This window comes from Salmo salar, chromosome ssa19 (genome assembly GCF_905237065.1).
Source record: "Salmo salar chromosome ssa19, Ssal_v3.1, whole genome shotgun sequence".
Classification (NCBI taxonomy): domain Eukaryota; kingdom Metazoa; phylum Chordata; class Actinopteri; order Salmoniformes; family Salmonidae; genus Salmo; species Salmo salar.
In genome coordinates, this window is record NC_059460.1 from 68,999,107 (window position 1) to 69,017,649 (window position 18,543).

At 40.8% G+C, this 18,543-nt stretch overlaps 1 protein-coding gene and 1 long non-coding RNA gene across 4 annotated transcripts in view; both read left to right on the forward strand.

Annotated features, from left to right (window-relative positions):
• The window catches only part of LOC106579432 (cadherin-23), a 706,260-nt gene that overhangs the window by 543,549 nt on the left and 144,168 nt on the right, over nucleotides 1-18,543 (forward strand). For all 3 annotated transcript variants that reach the window (XM_014159337.2, XM_014159338.2, XM_014159340.2), the window contains one exon: nucleotides 10,628-10,756. In XM_014159337.2, the coding sequence (XP_014014812.2) occupies nucleotides 10,628-10,756 (129 nt within the window). The remainder of the gene's footprint in view (nucleotides 1-10,627; nucleotides 10,757-18,543) is intronic.
• On the forward strand, nucleotides 3,907-6,795 carry LOC123729025 (uncharacterized). Its single transcript, XR_006760781.1, has 4 exons — nucleotides 3,907-4,596; nucleotides 4,983-5,058; nucleotides 6,344-6,439; nucleotides 6,583-6,795. It is a non-coding gene; the product is annotated as an uncharacterized lncRNA (long non-coding RNA).

The following is an 18,543-nucleotide window of genomic DNA, read 5'->3' on the forward strand; positions in this document are numbered from 1 at the left end:
TATCCTTATATATGAGCCATATTACAATTCCCAACAAGTGGGTTAACCCTATTGGCGCGATGCATATGGTGTAGGCCAGAGACATCGGTTCGCTTCCCTGTCCTGTCGTTTACTACAGAGAGAGACGTTTTTAAGTTGGTTTAATAATACTTTCCTGTGGATATTTTGTATCAAATTTATAACTGCATAAGGATGAAACTCAGTGGACAACAGGTAGAGTATGTTCTCATGAATGTATTCAACATTCTGACTTGTAGCCTAAAGGGACTGTTTAGTCATCCGGGATATACTGTACCTTCAGAAAGTATTCATAGCCCTAGACTTAATCCACATTTTGTTGTGTTACAGCCTGAATTCAAAATGGATTAAATTTTTTTTAAATCACCCATCTAGACACTGTCATGACGTTGGCCTGTGGGTAAGGTTTATGACCCCCCCATAAATACCTTTCTCCCTTCCCCTCTCTCTCTGACCCTACTGAAGGACTGTTGAATAGCCTTTGTTAAATAGAGAGAGTCTGGGAACATCAAACAAATGGGGAAAAGGAACCATATTTCGGTAATAGAACCAGTTGGAAATATGCGTTGGAACTTAATGAGTATGGATGTCAGTTTGGTTGTCATCTGAGACATTATGACTGATGACAGGACGACATAAACTGTACCTGGGAAAGTCTACATATTCTAGTTATGAAATTCACATGGAATTGTTGTGCAATTTAAATGTTTGATATTGAGATTGTTTGTTAGGAGATTAAATGTAATTTTAGCTTCCAAATGAGAGAATTGGGTTTTCATAAGGAAAGTGCCCTGCTTAATCAGTGGCCCACCCCTGTGAAGAGACAGGGGTTATAAACAATGAAACACACCCTTCTCCCCTCGCCACTATATAAGACAATGACACAATGTAACCAGAGTTCCACTACGGGAGGTCTGAAGCCTCTGCGTTAAAAGGATACACATATCAAGTACAGAACTAAGCCAACCTCGGCGTGAGCTTTGGTTGCGAATGGTATGAACTTTGAACTTATTCACTACAGAAGTGATACTTCCTAGCCATTGAGTTAGCAGCGGCCGCTGTAGACGTGGGCTAGGAAAGGACGGACGACAGATCCAGTCTAACACACGACGAAGATACCACAACGTATCCAATTTACCACCAGAGACATTCTTCCGAGGACAGGAAGATCTCTGTTTTCCAACCCGGCCAGCATCTACGACCAATCTACCGAAGCGCAGCTCAGAGAAAATATTTATTGCATTTTCCTTTTCCAAATGGGCGGTAATTTAGAATGCATAAGATTCTGTATTTACGATAGCATAGCTGCTGTTTCTTTTGTTCCTCAGTCTTCCCGCTCTTTCATTCAAGCCCAACCCCCTTTCTTTGTGTAACAAGCCGCCATGTCGGCTCCGTCCACCAGGGGCGTTTTCTGTATGACATAATTTGTATTCTGTGTATATGTAATTCTGTGTGATTAGTTAGGTATTTAGTAAACAAATAATTAAACCCAATTTTGTATTGCTGATTCAACTTGTTAGCCAGGGTTCGTGAAGATAATTCTTGGTTTACAACTTTCATTATGAGACTGAAAATAAGATGAGGATTAATATTGATGGCTAACGATGTGAAATATTACTACGTTTTTAAGAGTTTATTCAGAAGGTAACGGCTCTATAAACACTCTTCCGTGGTGTCCAGACTTTCTAGTTAATTAAATTTACATGATTAGCGAATCAGGTGATATTAATTACAGAGAAAGAATTTTATAGGATAGCATGTCATATCACTTAATCCGGCATAGCCAAAGACACAACACATTACTCCATAATGACAAAGTGAAAACATGTTTTTTGAAATGTTTGCAAAGTTATTGAAAAATAACACATCTAATTTTCACAAGCCTGAGTCAATACTTTGTGGAAAGGTTTTTGGTGGCGACTACAGCTTGGAGTCGTCTTGGGTATGTCTATATCAGCTGTGCACATCTGGATTCTCTCATTCTTCCTTGCAGATTTTCTCAAGCTCTTCAAGTCTTAACATATTTTTGTGGGATTCAAGTCTGGGCTTTGGCTGGGCTACACAAGGACTTTCACGTTCTTGTTCTGAAGCCATTTCAGTGTTGCTTTGGCTGTATGCTTGAGGTCGTTGTCTTGTTGAAATGAATATCAGTCTAATGTCATTTTCACTCTGAAGCAAGTTCTCATCAAGGATTTGCCTGTATTTGGCTCCATTTGGTTCTCCAGACATTGCGCTTTGCATTCAGGGCAAAGAGTTACATTTTTGTCTCATCAGACCTCATCAGACCACAGAGTCTGCCTTTTTCCAAACTCCAGGTGTGCTGTCATATGTATTTTAACTCCAGAGTAGCTTCAGTCTGGCCATTCTCCCATAAAACCCAGATTGGTGAAGTACTTTAGACTGTTGTCCTTCTGGCAGGTTCTCCCATCTCAGCCAAGGAACTCTGTAGTTCTGTCAGAGGTGTCATTGGGTTCTTGGTCACCTCCCTGACGGCAAGCTTTTGACAGAGACCACTGTGCTCTTGGAAACTTTCAACACTTTGGAAATAGTTTTATACCGTTCCCCAGATTTATGCCTCATCACAGATCTCGGAGATCTACAGACAGTTCCTTGGACTTCATGGTATATTTTCTGATATGCACTTCTTCTGTGGGTTTTATGGCAGACTACAACCCAAAAAGGTGTATTACCTCCACCAACTGGACAGAGTTGAAAAAACTAAGGTAAAGATTAAACCCATATGTGATAGGGAAAACTAACTTAATCCACCCAAAATAAAACAACCCCTGCAGCCTTCAGTGAAGGCCTATCCACCACCATGGACTCTTCAGGAGTACCATTCGAACCGTCAACCCTTTTAACAGCACCTGCTCTGGACAGACCTGACTTTTGCCACCTTTCACCCTTGTTGGGCATTACAAAGACTTGGCTTCATGGTTCCCACCACAATTGCAACTTGTCACATTTTCATCACTTTTAAAACACGACATGATCTTTTCCACAACTAGAACATCTCAGCTTCTCCCTTATGCAAACACTTGAAACAAGTCCAAAAGCTTTACAATGATCACACTGCATTGATCTTGGAACAATTGCCCAGACTCTGTAGTTTATAAATCCCAACTGCACTTGAGTAGGGAGAGACTCCATATAAAAAAAGAACAGATAGACTCTTCACTTTTTCTTCATTCACCACACGATTCATCCGACTAGCATCAAACACTCCAGGAATATTTTTAATCTCTGCAACATCGACTTCCCAGGAAATGGCAGATATTACCCCCTTGAGGGGTGCCCTGTTCTGAAAAGACAAAACAGAACACACACACATCAAGCTTCTTAATAAATTGGGTGAGATGCAACATACACTCCTTCCGATCCTCAGAAGAACAAAACATCTAAACAAGCCCGCCTCTCGTGATCCTCACAGCCTTCACCAAACCCAGCACTCTCTACCAGTTTGGATATATCAAATGGATTCTTCAAAATTGGTAGTCCAATCAGCTGCATCTCATTAACAAAACATACTCCTACAAGATAAGGGACATTCTTATCACTGTATGCTACTTTGCTCCGTATTCTATTCTTTTGGACAACATTCCAATTCTCCTTGATTCCCCGGCATTATATTTACGCTCTACACCAGCTTCCGCCATCTTTTCCATCATAACATCACTGACATGCAACTGTCAACTGTGGGACCTTATATAAACAGTTGTGTTTCTTTCTAAATCATGTCCAAACTATTTAATTGGCCACAGGTGGACTCCAATCAAGTTGTAGCGATGTCTCAAGGATGATCAATGGAATTTGGATGCACCTGAGCTCAATTTGGAGTGTCACAGAAAAGGGGTGTGAATAGTTTTTATGTAATCCATTTTGAATTCAGGCTGCACAAAAAATGTGGAATAAGTCAAGGAATAGGTATACTTTCTGAAGGCACTGTATATGTTAGCGACGAGTGTGAACTCTGAGATGTCCACACTCGAAAGCGCAGTGGCTAGGTTTTAGGGAGCTTTGAATTAGAGGTCAATGCCATACTTAAGTTGGACATGCTGTTTCTGTTTGTGACTCGCAGTTGTTTAAAGGTTTCTACAACAACACCCTGATGTTTAATTTCTTCCCAGCTGTAGTGGTGTATTCATCTATGCCCTGATCCACCATGGGCCCATACTTTGATTAAATACACATACAATACCCTATTTAGGTTGTCATCTGTTGTTTATCTATGAAGCTATATCTTTATGAAATGACCAACAACCTTATTATTGTTATCATATTATTATCCTTCAAGTGCTCCACCTGTGACGTCAGTGAAGAGTGACAATGTGAACAAAGGCATCTTCAAGACAGTCAGCACAAGGGTAATTTGATAATACTTTGTATCAGACCATACAGACATGTAATAGACCTCTCCTAGAAATACTGTTAGACGGTCACTTTGGTCTCGCCATTGCTCTTCACAACATTATCATGCAACCCTGCCTTTAACCTCTGTTGCCAACCTGTGGTCCTAATGGGTTTTATATCTCCAGTGGAGGCTGGAGGCTGAGCCACCAGAGGACGGTGAAGACACAGGTTTGTATTGTATTGTTCATGTTGACTGGAGATGTGTAAAAGTGGAATTTAAAATGTTGGATTATGGCTAAATTCCCTTTGAAATTAGACCAAATGTGCAAATAGACATGTTTTCCCAATCTCTGCTCTTGCTATCAACAGTCTGAGCACTTTTGCATTGAGACAGGATTATAAATTGCTCAGATAGTAGACCTCAATAATTTGGATTATCGGACCAGGCTCCGATTGTTGAATATACTTTATTTTTATGTATGATTATTCTAAAATAAAGAATAAAGAGGATTAGATGCAAGTAGACTCAATACTCCTCAAAATGAGTCTTGGAAAGAAAAAGGGTTTATGTGTAACCTACCATGTCTAACTCCCTGTTTTGTTTGGTATTTCAGGAGATGGTGCTTTCAGAGAAGAGCCGGGGGCTGTAGGAGGCCATGAATTTGCACTGGATGTGGCAGGCTCATCATGGTAGGCCAGAACTACAATCATAAGAATCAAAACGTGTATATTTCAACGATGCCTGTCTATCCAGGTTTATTAAATGCTCTGTCTTGCTGATGTCATCTGTGTACCATTAACAACTACAGGCTTGCTATTTAGCATTTTAATCCTCCTGCAACTGATGTTACCAATAGTTGTACCTGTCAGCGTAGGTCCCTACTGTAGGTCCTGAAAGTTATAACATTAGCTACCTAGACAATTATTTAGCGAGCTAAATATGCCGGAAATACTTATATTTGGCTATGCATTGCTTTGACCTAACTGTTCAACTCGAGGCCTCAATGCCTGGTTGGTGACACACTTTTGCCCCTGCTAACACATCTAACTCCAATAGTCACCTATCACGGTCTTCAGTTTAGAATGCAATTCGTTTCATCCCCAAAAATGTTTTACCCTTTTTATTAGTTGTATTATTTTGATATTGATTACTGCACTGTTGCAATAGGGCTGGGGAAAAAGTGTGACAAACCAATGTTTACCTTGGGCTTAGCACATTAGGCTGGTGTTCATGTGTTCATTTCACACCATTCAGTTATTAAAGTTGGTAATGTACACTACCGTTCAAAGGTTTGGGGTCTCTTCACTGTTGACATTGAGACTGGTGTTTTGCGGGTACTATTTAATGAAACTGCCAGTTGAGGACTTGTGAGGTGTCTGTTTCTCAAACTAGACACTCTAATGTACTTGTCCTCTAGCTCAGTTGTGCACCGGGGCTTCCCACTCCTCTTTCTGTTCTGGTTAGAGCCAGTTTGCACTGTTCTCAGAACAAAAATAGACTGACGAGTGTCAGAAGAAAGGTCTTATTTTCTAGCCATCGAACCCACAAATGCTGATGCTCCAGATACTCAACTAGTCTAAAGAAGGCCAGTTTTATTGCTTCTTTAATCAGGACAACAGTTTTCAGCTGTGCTAACATAATTGCAAAAGGGTTTTCTAATGATCAATTAGCCTTTTAAAATGATAAACTTGGATTAGCTAACACAACTTGCCATTGGAACACAGGAGTGATGGTTGCTGATAATGGGCCTCTGTATATCTATGTACATAGATATTCCATTACACATCCTCCGTTTCCAGCTACAATAGTCGTTTACAACATTAACATTGTCTACACTGTATTTCTGATCAATTTGATGTTATTTCAATGAACAAAAATGTGCTTTTCTTTCAAAAACAAGGACATTTCTAAGTGACCCCAAACTTTTGAACGGTAGTGTACATGCATGTGATAGGTGTCTCTATCTCCGGTCAGGTTTTGGAGCGAAACAGGGATGTGGTGGTTGACGTCAGTGTGTCTCTGCGACACGTTTGGGGACCATCACCAGGACCGACACTTTGCATAAGACAGGTGAGATCAGCTGACCCTTTTCCCTCCTGCGATTCATGGAATTAGTGCAGTGTAAACTAATTTCATTTTGAGAGACCAATGGGACCTGGTAAGAATTTATTGCCACCTGACTTTTCTCTCTGTTTGTATTTTCTTCCCTGTAGGTACCCCTGGTCTTCACAGTAGGATTAGGGTTACCTCACGGTTAACCTGCCCTCCATGAATAGTGGCTACCTGTAGTTTACAGCACAACTCTGTAATAGGAGACAACCATGTATCTGAATAAAGCATGCATTTAACTTTTGTGGCCTCTGATATATTAACCCTCCTCTAAACCTGTTCAACTGCAAGTGATGTAGAAAACTCTTGAATGAAGTTATGCATAGAATAATGACAAGGATGTGCAGTAAGCCTGTTTTTTTATGTTTTAAATTAAACATTTAATATATTATACCTTGCGACTCCTCAACCTCCAGGAACCCCTCGTAGTGCCAATCAGGAGAGAGGAATTTCCTCCTGGTGGAGCTGACGACACACGCCGGCAGCACTACTTGGTTCTCTTCCCAGGGCCCACTCCAGGCACAGCCTGTAGGCAGCAAGGCGTAATTGTCCACAAAGAACAAAACTAATATCTGTCAAGCACCATAAATAGCATGTTACCCAGCTGATACCATCATTGCCATTTCCAGTTGTAATATCTGGGATTGGGGGATTGCTAAAATAAATGGGCAGGATTGTATGGGTAAAAAATAGTGACATTCCTTCCAGGTAGACTACATCCTCCACACAAAACATTGAATGAACATGCCTCTATATACAAAGCCATGGGCTTTTCAGACTGGTATTTCAGTAACGTTACATCAGTATGGGAATGTTTGTTTGGTAGCTGGCTATATTGTTTCATTACCTTTTTCACAATGTAGCTTTCTATTAGTATGGAAATTAATTAATGTAACGTTAACTTGAGCTGGTGATATAAGTCAGCTAGGTAGAACAAGTCTAGTTAGCTAGACTGGTTCTAGCTAACGTTAGCTAACTTAGATGCAGCAAAGGAGTTTGTGAAAAAAGTAATGAATTCAATGAAATAACTAACCTGATGGACATCTGTCCTCCCACTCCCTCTGGTCTGGGCTACCTACTACAGTTCTTATTTGGCATGTGGAAGAAGGTGGTAAGTATTCCTCTGTCCTTGTGGGGGCCAATGCTGGGGTGGGCCTCACAATTTCTGCTCACAGTTCCTGCCTCTGTGCACACTCCTGATAGCAGAGGCATTCCTCTGTGGCCATCACCGGTTGGAGAGGTAGCTATGGCTATACTACCTAGTTGTTGGTCGCTGGGACAGGACGTTTAACTCTGGAGCCTAGGTGCTAGCTAGAGACCTATCTACAACTAAAGCTAACAGAAACATAAAATTAAAGCATTCTGGCCTTGAATTCAATTGCGAATATCGCTGAGAATTTAACTAAATATATTGAGCGTCAATATTGTCAGGATATAACACTATGTAGCTAGCTAATATTTTGTGCTGCTTCCTACTGGTTGCTAAGCGTGCCAAGTAGTCAAGACAGGAGAACAAAGTCACAGCCCTGAACATAGATCAGATAGATAACCAATCAAGGAATGCTGCATTCTCACTTTGACTGAGACTGTAAGATCTATAATCCTAATGATGTTTATATTTGTCCTTATTAGCAATTAGTTAGTTTTCCTTCATTTTTGAATGGGAATGATAGCAGATAAAATATTGGTTTTAATTACATCAACTATACCTTTCTCGAATATTGAAATGCAAGTGGTCGTAATTCATCTTTCTCTGTGATTCAAGTGTAAGGTCATTTAAAAAAGTGCCTATGGGATAGTGCACATTTTTCAACCCACCTTTTGCAAAAAACACTAGCGAACAGATCACAGGGTATAGAGTTCTCAGCTGATGTGCCAAATTTTGTTCAGGAATATGGACTATTGACAGAGAAAGGAGAAGAGGAAAAGGTCAATTTAACATGCATTGGCCAATCAAAACCTAATAGTTCAAGTTTTATTTGTCACATGCACAAGTATGCAGAAATGCGTAACTTGCAAGCCCTACCCAACAGTGCAGTAATCAATCTCAAAATAGTATAACTAATAAAAGGGTTAAAAAAAATGTTTAACAAGATAGGAAGCCACAGTATATACAGGGTCAGGATGAAAATCAGGAGTAGCAAGATTAATAATAATATATTAAACAGTATGGCAGAAGCATAAGTGGTGGGTGGGTGGGTGGGTGGGTGTGTGTGTGGGTTGAGTGTAAGTGAAAGTGTGTGGGTGTTAGTGTGAGTGTGTGCAAGAGTGTCAGTGTAGGGGTGATAGGTGGATGTACATGTAAACAGGGCTGAAAAGTGACTGGTAGCAGGAATATATAAATACTTATGGTAATATACCAATGGTAATATATACAATGCATTCGGAAAGTATTCAGACCCCTTTGACTTTTTCCACAGTTACGTTACACATTTATTCTAAAATTGATTAAATAAAAAAAAATCCTCAGAAATCCACACAATACCCCATAATGAAAAAGCAAAAACAGTTTATTTTAATTTTTTTGCAAATGTATTAAAAACAGAAATACCTAATTTACATAAGTATTCAGACCCTTTGCTATGAGACACGAAATTGAGCTCAGGTGCATCCTGCTTCCGTTGATCATCCTTGAGATGTTTCTACAACTTGATTGGATTCCACATGTGGTAAATTCAATAGATTGGACATTATTTGGAAAGGCACACACCTGTCTATATATGGTCCCACTGTTGACAGTGCATGTCAGAGCAAAAACCAAGCCATGAGGTTGAATATATTGTCCGTAGAGCTCCGAGACAGGATTGTGTCGAGGCACAGATCTGGGGAAGTTTAACAAAACAATTCTGCAGCATTGAAGAAGAACAGTGGAACACAGTGGCCTCCATCATTCTTAAATGGGAGAAGTTTGGAACCACCAAGACTCTTCCTAGAGTTGGCCGCCTGGCCAAACTGAGCAATCGGGGACAAGGGTCTTAATCAGGGAGGTGACCAAGAACCCGATGGTCACACTGACAGAGCTCTAGAGTTCCTCTGTGGAGATGGGAGAACCTTCCAGAAGGACAACCATCTCTGCAGCACTCCACCAATCAGGCCTTTATGGTAGAGTGGCCAGAGGGAAGCCACTCCTCAGTAAAAGGCACATAACAGCCAGCTTGGAGTTTGCCAAAAGGCACCTAAAGACTCTCAGACCATGAGAAACAAGATTGAACTCTTTGGCCTGAATGCCAAGTGTCACATCTGTAGGAAACCTGGCACCATCTCTACGGTAAAGCATGGTGGTGGCAGCATCATGCTGTGGGGATGTTTGTCAGCCGCAGGGACTGGGAGACTAGTCAGGATCGAGGGAAGGATTAATGGGGCAAAGTACAGAGAGATCCTTGATGAAAACCTGCTCCAGAGTGCTCAGGTCCTCAGACTGGAGCGAAGGTTTACCTCCCAACAGGACAACAACCCTAAGCACACAGCCAAGACAACACAGGCGTGGCTTTGGAACAAGTCTCTGAATGTCCTTGAGTGGCCCAGCCAGAGCCTGGACTTGAAACCGATCGAACATCTCTGGAGAGACCTGAAAATAGCTCTGACGCGACGCTCCCCATCCAACCTGACAGAGCTTGAGGTGTGCCAAGCCTGTAGTGTCATACCCAAGAAGACTCGAGGCTGTAATCGCTGCCAAAGGTGCTTGAACAGAGTACTGAGTAAAGGGTCTGAATACTTAGGAAAATGTGATATTTCTGTTTTTTATTTTTATAAATCTGTTTTTGCTTTGTCATGATGGGGTATTGTGTGTAGATTGATTAAGGAAAAAACGTAATCATTTTTAGAATAAGGTTGTAACGTAACAAAATGTTGAGAAACGTTAAGGGATCTGAATACTTTCCAAATGCACTGTACATCTAAACAGAAGTAATAGTTACCATTAACAGGATAAATAGATAGATACCTATGGTAATGGAAATCAATAATCAATGAACAGCAGCTTAGTGGTAGGAATAAATCTAAAACTATCGTTGCGTCTATTATGTATGCCCACCTGCTTATGCACATGTGTACATCTGTCTGTCTGTCTTTGTGTGTGATTGACTGACTGACGTGTGTGTGTGATTGACTGACTGATGTGTGTGCATGTATGTGTGTGTGTTATGACAGGTGCGTGCCATGGACAGCGGCGTGCCTCCCCGCTACAGAGACCTCCCTCTAATCATCAACATCCTGGACGTCAATGATAACACACCCGTCATCGAGAGCCAGGGGGGCTACAATGTCAGCGTCAACGAGGTGAGTCACTCAATCACACACGTCAGTCAGTGAGTCAATCACATATACAATCAGACACACATATGGAGAGTAATTTGGGCCGAGAAAGAGCCTACGGTAGATACTGATACCGATCACCAAGTTACCTAACATCTTAGTAAGCGCCTAAGATACCCTCATGAAATAACATGGATTGTCAATAGAGACACATTTTTTCTTAGGCGTCAAACTGCTGACACGTTCACATCATGTACTTGTCACATGACATGTACACGTCATATAGACATTGTGTTCACGTGACACTTACACATCACGTGTCATATTTCAATTTATTATCTGACAATGAATGTCTTCTGAATGTCTACATGTAAATGCTATCTGGTACGCCCAGTCTTATGACTAAGTCCGACAAAGACAAGTTTGTATCAGGTTAGAAAAAACACTAGCATATAACAAGAGACAATTCTTTAAACAGTAAAACACGGGATAGTATGACTAATGATGTAATTTTCCAAGACAACATCAAATAGGAAAAAATGAAACACCCACCTAATTATCTTACCTTAAAAGATCTTATAAGACAACCCTGTGCTTAGCATGACTAATGGACCGAGACATTTAATCAATTCAATAAAACTTAGCTAAAATAGGTATATCACAAATAACTGTAACAACTTATTTTTGAAATACTGTATAAGAAAAAAGATCAGACTAGTTGAGATGCAGCCACCGCTCCTGTGTGGATATAGGCCTATTTCTAAAATCAATATGGACAGTGCCCTGTGCTGAAAGTTGAGTCGGCTAATTTACTAACAACAAGATGGCTTTGTTGGAGCCATATTTAAGAAATAAGGGGTAGGCTTACCTGTTTGACGGATGCAATGATGCTATATTTAAGCAATAAGGCCAGAGGGGGTGTGGTATATGGCCAATATACCACGGCTAAGGGCTGTTTTTATGCGAGACCCAATGCAGAGTGCCTTGATACAGCCCTTAGCCATGGTACAGTGGTTGCTCAACTAAAAGTTTTGTGATTATGCTGCGGGACTTAGAGGTAATTTGTGGTTTAGTACAGTACCCTGCGTCACTACTTCATTGCTCCAGACCAGCACAAGGGGGAGTTAGAGCACTGATTATGCTTTTGGGTCCCAAGGCGCTACTGTATCTCTAACTGACAATGAATGGGCGACATAAACCAAATTGAAACTGATCATTTGTATGACTTCAAAATTGAATTTCAAATAACTGAATGATGTGGATGAAGAAGATGATTGAATTTAGAACAATAGTGTAAGAATTGCTATTCCTCTGTCCTGCATGCGCACACCCGTCAGTAATACTTACTAAAACTTACAACAATTACTTACTAAGGTTTTTATTCTAAGAGAAACTTAGACTTCAATTAGGGTGTCGAAATGTAAGGATTATTTTGCTCTTACTGTAGTACTGTAGCCTACTCCCGACCGGTCACGTTGTACAGTTCCATTATGGGCTATTAGCAGGACAATAAATACTTTGTGCAAGGAAATTGATCAGCATTAAAAACTTTGTGGATGGGGCCTCCCGACTGGCGCAGCGGTCTAAGACACTGCATCGCAGTGCAAACGGTGTTGCTACAGATGCTGGTTCGATACCTGTGCCGTCCGTGAATGGGAGACCCATGAGGCGACGGTGGGCTTTTGGTTTCTCTCCCTCTGAAAACATAAATAAGTAATTCTAAATAACAAACTGGCTTTATTTACAAATTAGTAAGAATGTGGCACCCCATGTTCAAGAATTGCCTTTTTCTCACTCACTTTAGGTTATTTGAAAACGAAATAATATCCAATATATCGTTATTTTTAAAACAACTATTATTGTTATTATTATTAATTAATTTTGAATTATATAAAAGCCCCTTAGATATTCTCACAGATCAGATTTTCCCTAACGAAAAATGCCCCTTAGATATTAATTTAGAATCCTCCAATCCTCTAAATCTAATTATTGGCTGAAAGTCACGTCATTGAGAAAAACATGTTCATGTACTGTGGACCTACCATAGGCGGCATGAGTCTCACTAGTGTTGAGTAATGTGCTGTTAAAAGTGGTGTAGGTCTTATTTATTTAAAAAGTTAGAAGCAATAGGATTTGAAGCAATACCATACCTGCTGTGGTCAACCCTGTTCGCGCTGCTCTGAGACAAGCATGGGGACTGGTCTTGAAAAAAAATCTTTGATTTATATTTTTACTGAATCTCCGTTTGGGTATTGGTTAGACTACCATTAGGGTGTGGAAATGTTATGCTCTTAGTACTGTAGCCTACTCCCGAACGTCATGTTGTGCAGCACCATATATTCCATTCCATCCTAACGGAAACCCTGAGGGTTTAATTTTTTCATTTTCTTGGAATAGAAACACGATAATATTAATCAAATTAACTAAGCTACATTTCTTTAAATCCCATATACTATGTTCTTACAAAAAAGGTTTTAAATTCTCTAGTACAGCCAATATTGAAGGCTATCAAATGTTCCTCAAAGATGCCCTCTGGTGGTCAAACTAGCACTAACTCGCATTAATGGTAACAATGGCTGACAATTAAATAACATGCCATACAATTCTGTGGCAGCCCGCAAGGTGTGCTGCAGTGTTAATACTTGTTAGGGCTAGGGTCCTTTTTCCTCAATTTCCGCCTGACTGACGTGCCCAACGTAAACTGCCTGTCGCTCAGGCCCTGAATTCAGGATATGCACATAATTGGTACCATTGGAAGGAAAACACTTTGAAGTTTGTAGAAATGTTAAAACAATATAGGAGACTATAACACAATAGATATGGTAACCCTAAGAGAACCACTGTACAGTCGTGGCCAAAAGTTTTGAGAATGACACAAATGTTAATTTTCACAGTCTGCTGCCTCAGTTTGTATGATGGCAATTTGCATATATTCCAGAATGTTATGAAGAGTGATCAGATGAATTGCAATTAATTGCAAAGTCCTTCTTTGCCATGCAAATTAACTGAATCCCCAAAAAACATTTCCACTGCATTTCAGCCCTGCCACAAAAGGATTAGCTGACATCATGTCAGTGATTCTCTCATTAACACAGTGTTGATGAGGACAAGGCTGGAGATCACTCTGTCATGCTGATTGAGTTCGAATAACAGACTGGAAGCTTCAAAAGGAGGGTGGTGTTTGGAATCATTGTTCTTCCTCTGTCAGCCATGGTTACCTGCAAGGAAAAGCGTGCCGTCATCATTGCTTTGCACATAAAGGGCTTCACAGGCAAGAATATTGCTGCCAGTAAGATTGCACCTAAATCAAGCATTTATCGGATCATCAAGAACTTCAAGGAGAGCGGTTCAATTGTTGTGAAGAAGGCTTCAGGGCGCCCAAGAAAGTCCAGCAAGCGCCAGGAACGTCTCCTGAAGTTGATTCAGCTGCGGGATTGGGGCACCACCAGTAAAGAGGTTACTCAGGAATGGCAGCAGGCAGGTGTGAGTGCATCTGCGCACACAGTGAGGCGAAGACTTTTGGAGGATGGCCTGGTGTCAAGAAGGGCAGCAAAGAAGCCACTTATCTCCAGGAAAAACATCAGGGACAGACTGATATTCTGCAAAAGGTACAGGGATTGGAGTGCTGAGAACTGGGGTAAAGTCATTTTCTCCGATGAATCCCCTTTCCGATTGTTTGGGGCATCCGGAAAAAAAGCTTGTCCGGAGAAGACAAGGTGTGCGCCACCATCAGTCCTGTGTCATGCCAACAGTAAAGCATCCTGAGACCATTCATGTGTGGAGTTGCTTCTCAGCCAAGGGAGTCACAGTTTTGCTTAAGAACACAGCCATGAATAAAGAATGATAAGAGGCGGGTGGACAAACAAAACCCCACAAATTCTGACAAACTCCAAGCATTGATTATGCAAGAATGAGCTGCCATCAGTCAGGATGTGGCCCAGAAGTTAATTGACATCATGCCAGGGCTGTCACGTCCTGACCAGTAAAAGGGGTTATTTGTCATTGTAGTTTGGTCAGGGCGTGGCAGGGGGTGTTTGTTTTGTGTGTTTCGGTGTTTTTAGGTTTAGGTTCTATGTTCTCTATGTTTATATCTAGTTTTCTATGTTGAGTTTTTGGCAATGACATCCAATTAGAGGCAGCTGGTTGTCGTTGTCTCTAATTGGAGGCCATATTTAATTGTGTTTGTTTCACTTGTGTTTTGTGGTGGTTATTTTCTGTATAGCCTGGGAGCCTTATAGAACTGTTTTCGTCGTTTGTTTATTTTGTTTAAGTGTTTTCTTTAATAAATTAAGAAGATGAGCACTTTACCCGCTGCGCCTTGGTCCAATCTTTACGACGCCTATGACAAGGGCGGATTGCAGAGGTCTTGAAAAAGAAGGGTCAAGACTGCAAATATTGACTCTTTGCATCAACTTCATGTAATTGTCAATAAAAGCCTTTGACACTTATGAAATGCTTGTAATTATACTTCAGTATTCCATAGTAACATCTGACAAAAATATCTAAAGACACTGAAGCAGCAAACTTTGTGGAAATTAATATTTGTGTCATTCTCAAAACTTTTGGCCGTGACTGTATATTGGCCATATACCGCCAACCCCCGAGGTGCCTTATTGCTATTATAAACTGGTTACCAACGTAATTAGAGAGGTAAAAATACATGTTTTGTCTTACCCATGGTATACGATCTGATATACAACGGCTGTCAGTCAATCAGCATTCAGGGATCGAACCACACAGTTTATAATTGTTATTTACTCCAATAGGGACAGTCTCCTCTGATCATCTCAAAGGTCCCCCGTAACCCCAGTTTTAACTGACAGTTAACCCCTCTTTTGCGAATTGAATGAAAATGATGGAACACGGATAGACACGAATGAGAAATAATTGTATACGTTTGTTTCTTTTTTATTGTTAACATTTTTTGGGAAGCCTGACTTACCTTGGCATCCATGAATACATGCCACTTTTTAGGCTGAAGGTCATTACACTTATGGTGTTTGTAATAGATGTTCCTTTCCAATCAAATGGTGAGTGCACAGAGCACTGTCCAGATGCTGGACTTATTTTGGAGTAGACGAACATGCGCATGGAACCTAGTTAACCTACTTTTTGAAGTGATTTGTTTGACAACCAGATGAAACATCATGACTGTTTGTGTTCATGACACATTTGACGGTAAAACATTTTTTAAGTTAAATTAGGTCTACATGTCTTAACTATAAAACCCATTAAAAGAAATGTGTGCCATAGGAGGTCCCAGTAAAAACGTGACCCCCAAATGTCACGGTATAATTCACACTCCTAGTGGTAATTTCAAGTGAATTTACTGCTGTATGCTTATACCCATATATAAAATCCTGACCTTGAATGCAAACATTATAACAATATTTTTGGAATTAATTTATGATTTATTTGAACAAGGAAATGTACCAAACCTAAGCTGAAGCATTTAATGCGTGGAACTATCATAATTATATTTATTAAATCCACCTTGCATCGATTAAAGTTCAATATGCTAATCTGGGTCTGTGCCCCACATTGGCCACCTCATTTAAAATGTTCTGGACACGTCACTGATGTGAAAGCAAATTACATAAAGGAATATAAGTTTAAATATATCCATGACATATAAACAGTAAAAAAAGAAATTTCCCTTTTTCGGAACCTTGTCTTTCAAAGATAATTCGTAAAAATCCAAATAATTTCACAGATCTTCATTGTAAAGGCTTTACACACTGTTTCCCATGCTTGTTCAATGAACCATAAACAATTAATGAACATGCACCTGTGGAACGGTCGTTAAGACAAACAGATTACAGACGGTAGGCAATTAAGGTCACAGTTATGAAAACTTAGGACACTAAAGAGGCCTTTCTACTCTGAAAAACACCAAAAGAAAGATGCCCATGGTCCCTGCTCATCTGTGTGAACATGCCTTAGGCATGCTGCAAGGAGGCATGAGGACTGCATATGTGGCCAGGGCAATAAATTGCAATGTCCCTACTGTGAGACGCTACAGGGAGACAGGACGGAAAGCTGATCGTCCTCGCAATGGCAGACCATGTGTAACAACACCTGCACAGGATCGGTACATCCAAACATCACACCTGCGGGACAGGTACAGGATGGCAACAACAACTGCCCGAGTTATACCAGGAATGCACAATCCCTCCGTCAGTGCTCAGACTGTCCGCAATAGGCTGAGAGAGGCTGGACTGAGGGCTTGTAGGCCTGTTGTAAGGCAGGTCCTCACCAGACATCACTGGCAACAACGTCGCTTATGGGCACAAACCCACCGTCGCTGGACCAGACAGGACTGGCAAAAAGTGCTCGTCACTGACGAGTTGCTGTTTTGTCTCACCAGGGGTGATGGTCGGATTCGCGTTTATTGTCGAAGGAATGAGCGTTACACCGAGGCCTGTACTATAGAGCGGGATCGATTTGGAGGTAGAGGGTCCATCATGGTCTGGGGCGGTGTGTCACAGCATCATCGAACTGAGCTTGTTATCATTGCAGGCAATCTCAACACTGTGCGTTACAGGGAAGACATCCTCCTCCCTCATGTGGTACCCTTCCTGCAGGCTCATCCTGACATGACCCTCAGCATGACAATGCCACCAGCCATACTGCTCGTTCTGTGCGTTATTTCCTGCAAGACAGGAATGTCAGTGTTCTGCCATGGCCAGCGAAGAGCCCGGATCTCAATCCCATTGAGCACGTCTGGGACCTGTTGAATCGGAGGGTGAGGGCTAGGGCCATTCCCCCCAGAAATGTGTGGGAACTTGGTGGAAGAGTGGGGTAACATCTCTCAGCACAAACTGGCAAATCTGGTGCAGTCCATGAGGAGGAGATGCACTGCAGTACTTAATGCAGCTGGTGGCCACACCAGATACTGACTGTTACTTTTGATTTTTGTCTGTGGAACTTGTTCAGTTTATGTCTCAGTTGTTGAATCTTGTTATGTTCATACAATTATTTACACATGTTAAGTTTACTGAAAATGAATGCTGTTGACAGTGAGAGGACGTTTCAATTTTTGCTGAGTTTACAAGAGAATTGACAATTGAGTATCATTAAATAAAATATTAAAACTTCTAATACTATGTTCAGATGGAGCCGCCACCCGTGCGTGTATCGCTAAAATCAATCGGAGGTGAACTATTTTGGCCTAGGTATAAAGCGATCTATAAAAAAATTAAACTCCATGATGCTTTATGTTAAAAACTAGCTGAAAAATACACAAGAAATACACAAGAAATACTCTGATGCACATGGTGATATATTTGATTCCTTGGACATTCTGCTGGCCCGGCGAATACAAGCTCTGAAAAAATAGCTATGGGTGAAAAAACAAGGTTTTACTTGGTTTTGTTACAGAGAAAACAATCAAGCATTTTATCTGGCCAGTTTACTTTAAAACGCAGAGATAGGCTTAGTTAATTAGTCTATATGTCTAGCTACATACAGGTATAGATTTACATTGACCTACCTCTATATTTCAACATAGCATACTGTATAAAGGCTATATAAAAACCATGCAAATAAGTGTATGAACTTACATTTATTCTCTCTGGTAGCCTAGGCTACTGTGTACTATCGCTGCATCATATTGCATAGGCTATTAATACATGCATGGATGGAGAACATTCATCCATTTGCTTAAGCCCTACTTATCCTTGGCAAACATGATCAAAAAGTGATAATCAAATCATGGCACTACCATCTGTGTGATAATGAATTCAGTGCATCATTGTCAATCAATATCGGAAATAGGCCTATGCTTTCCATAAGACCACTGTAAGTGCACA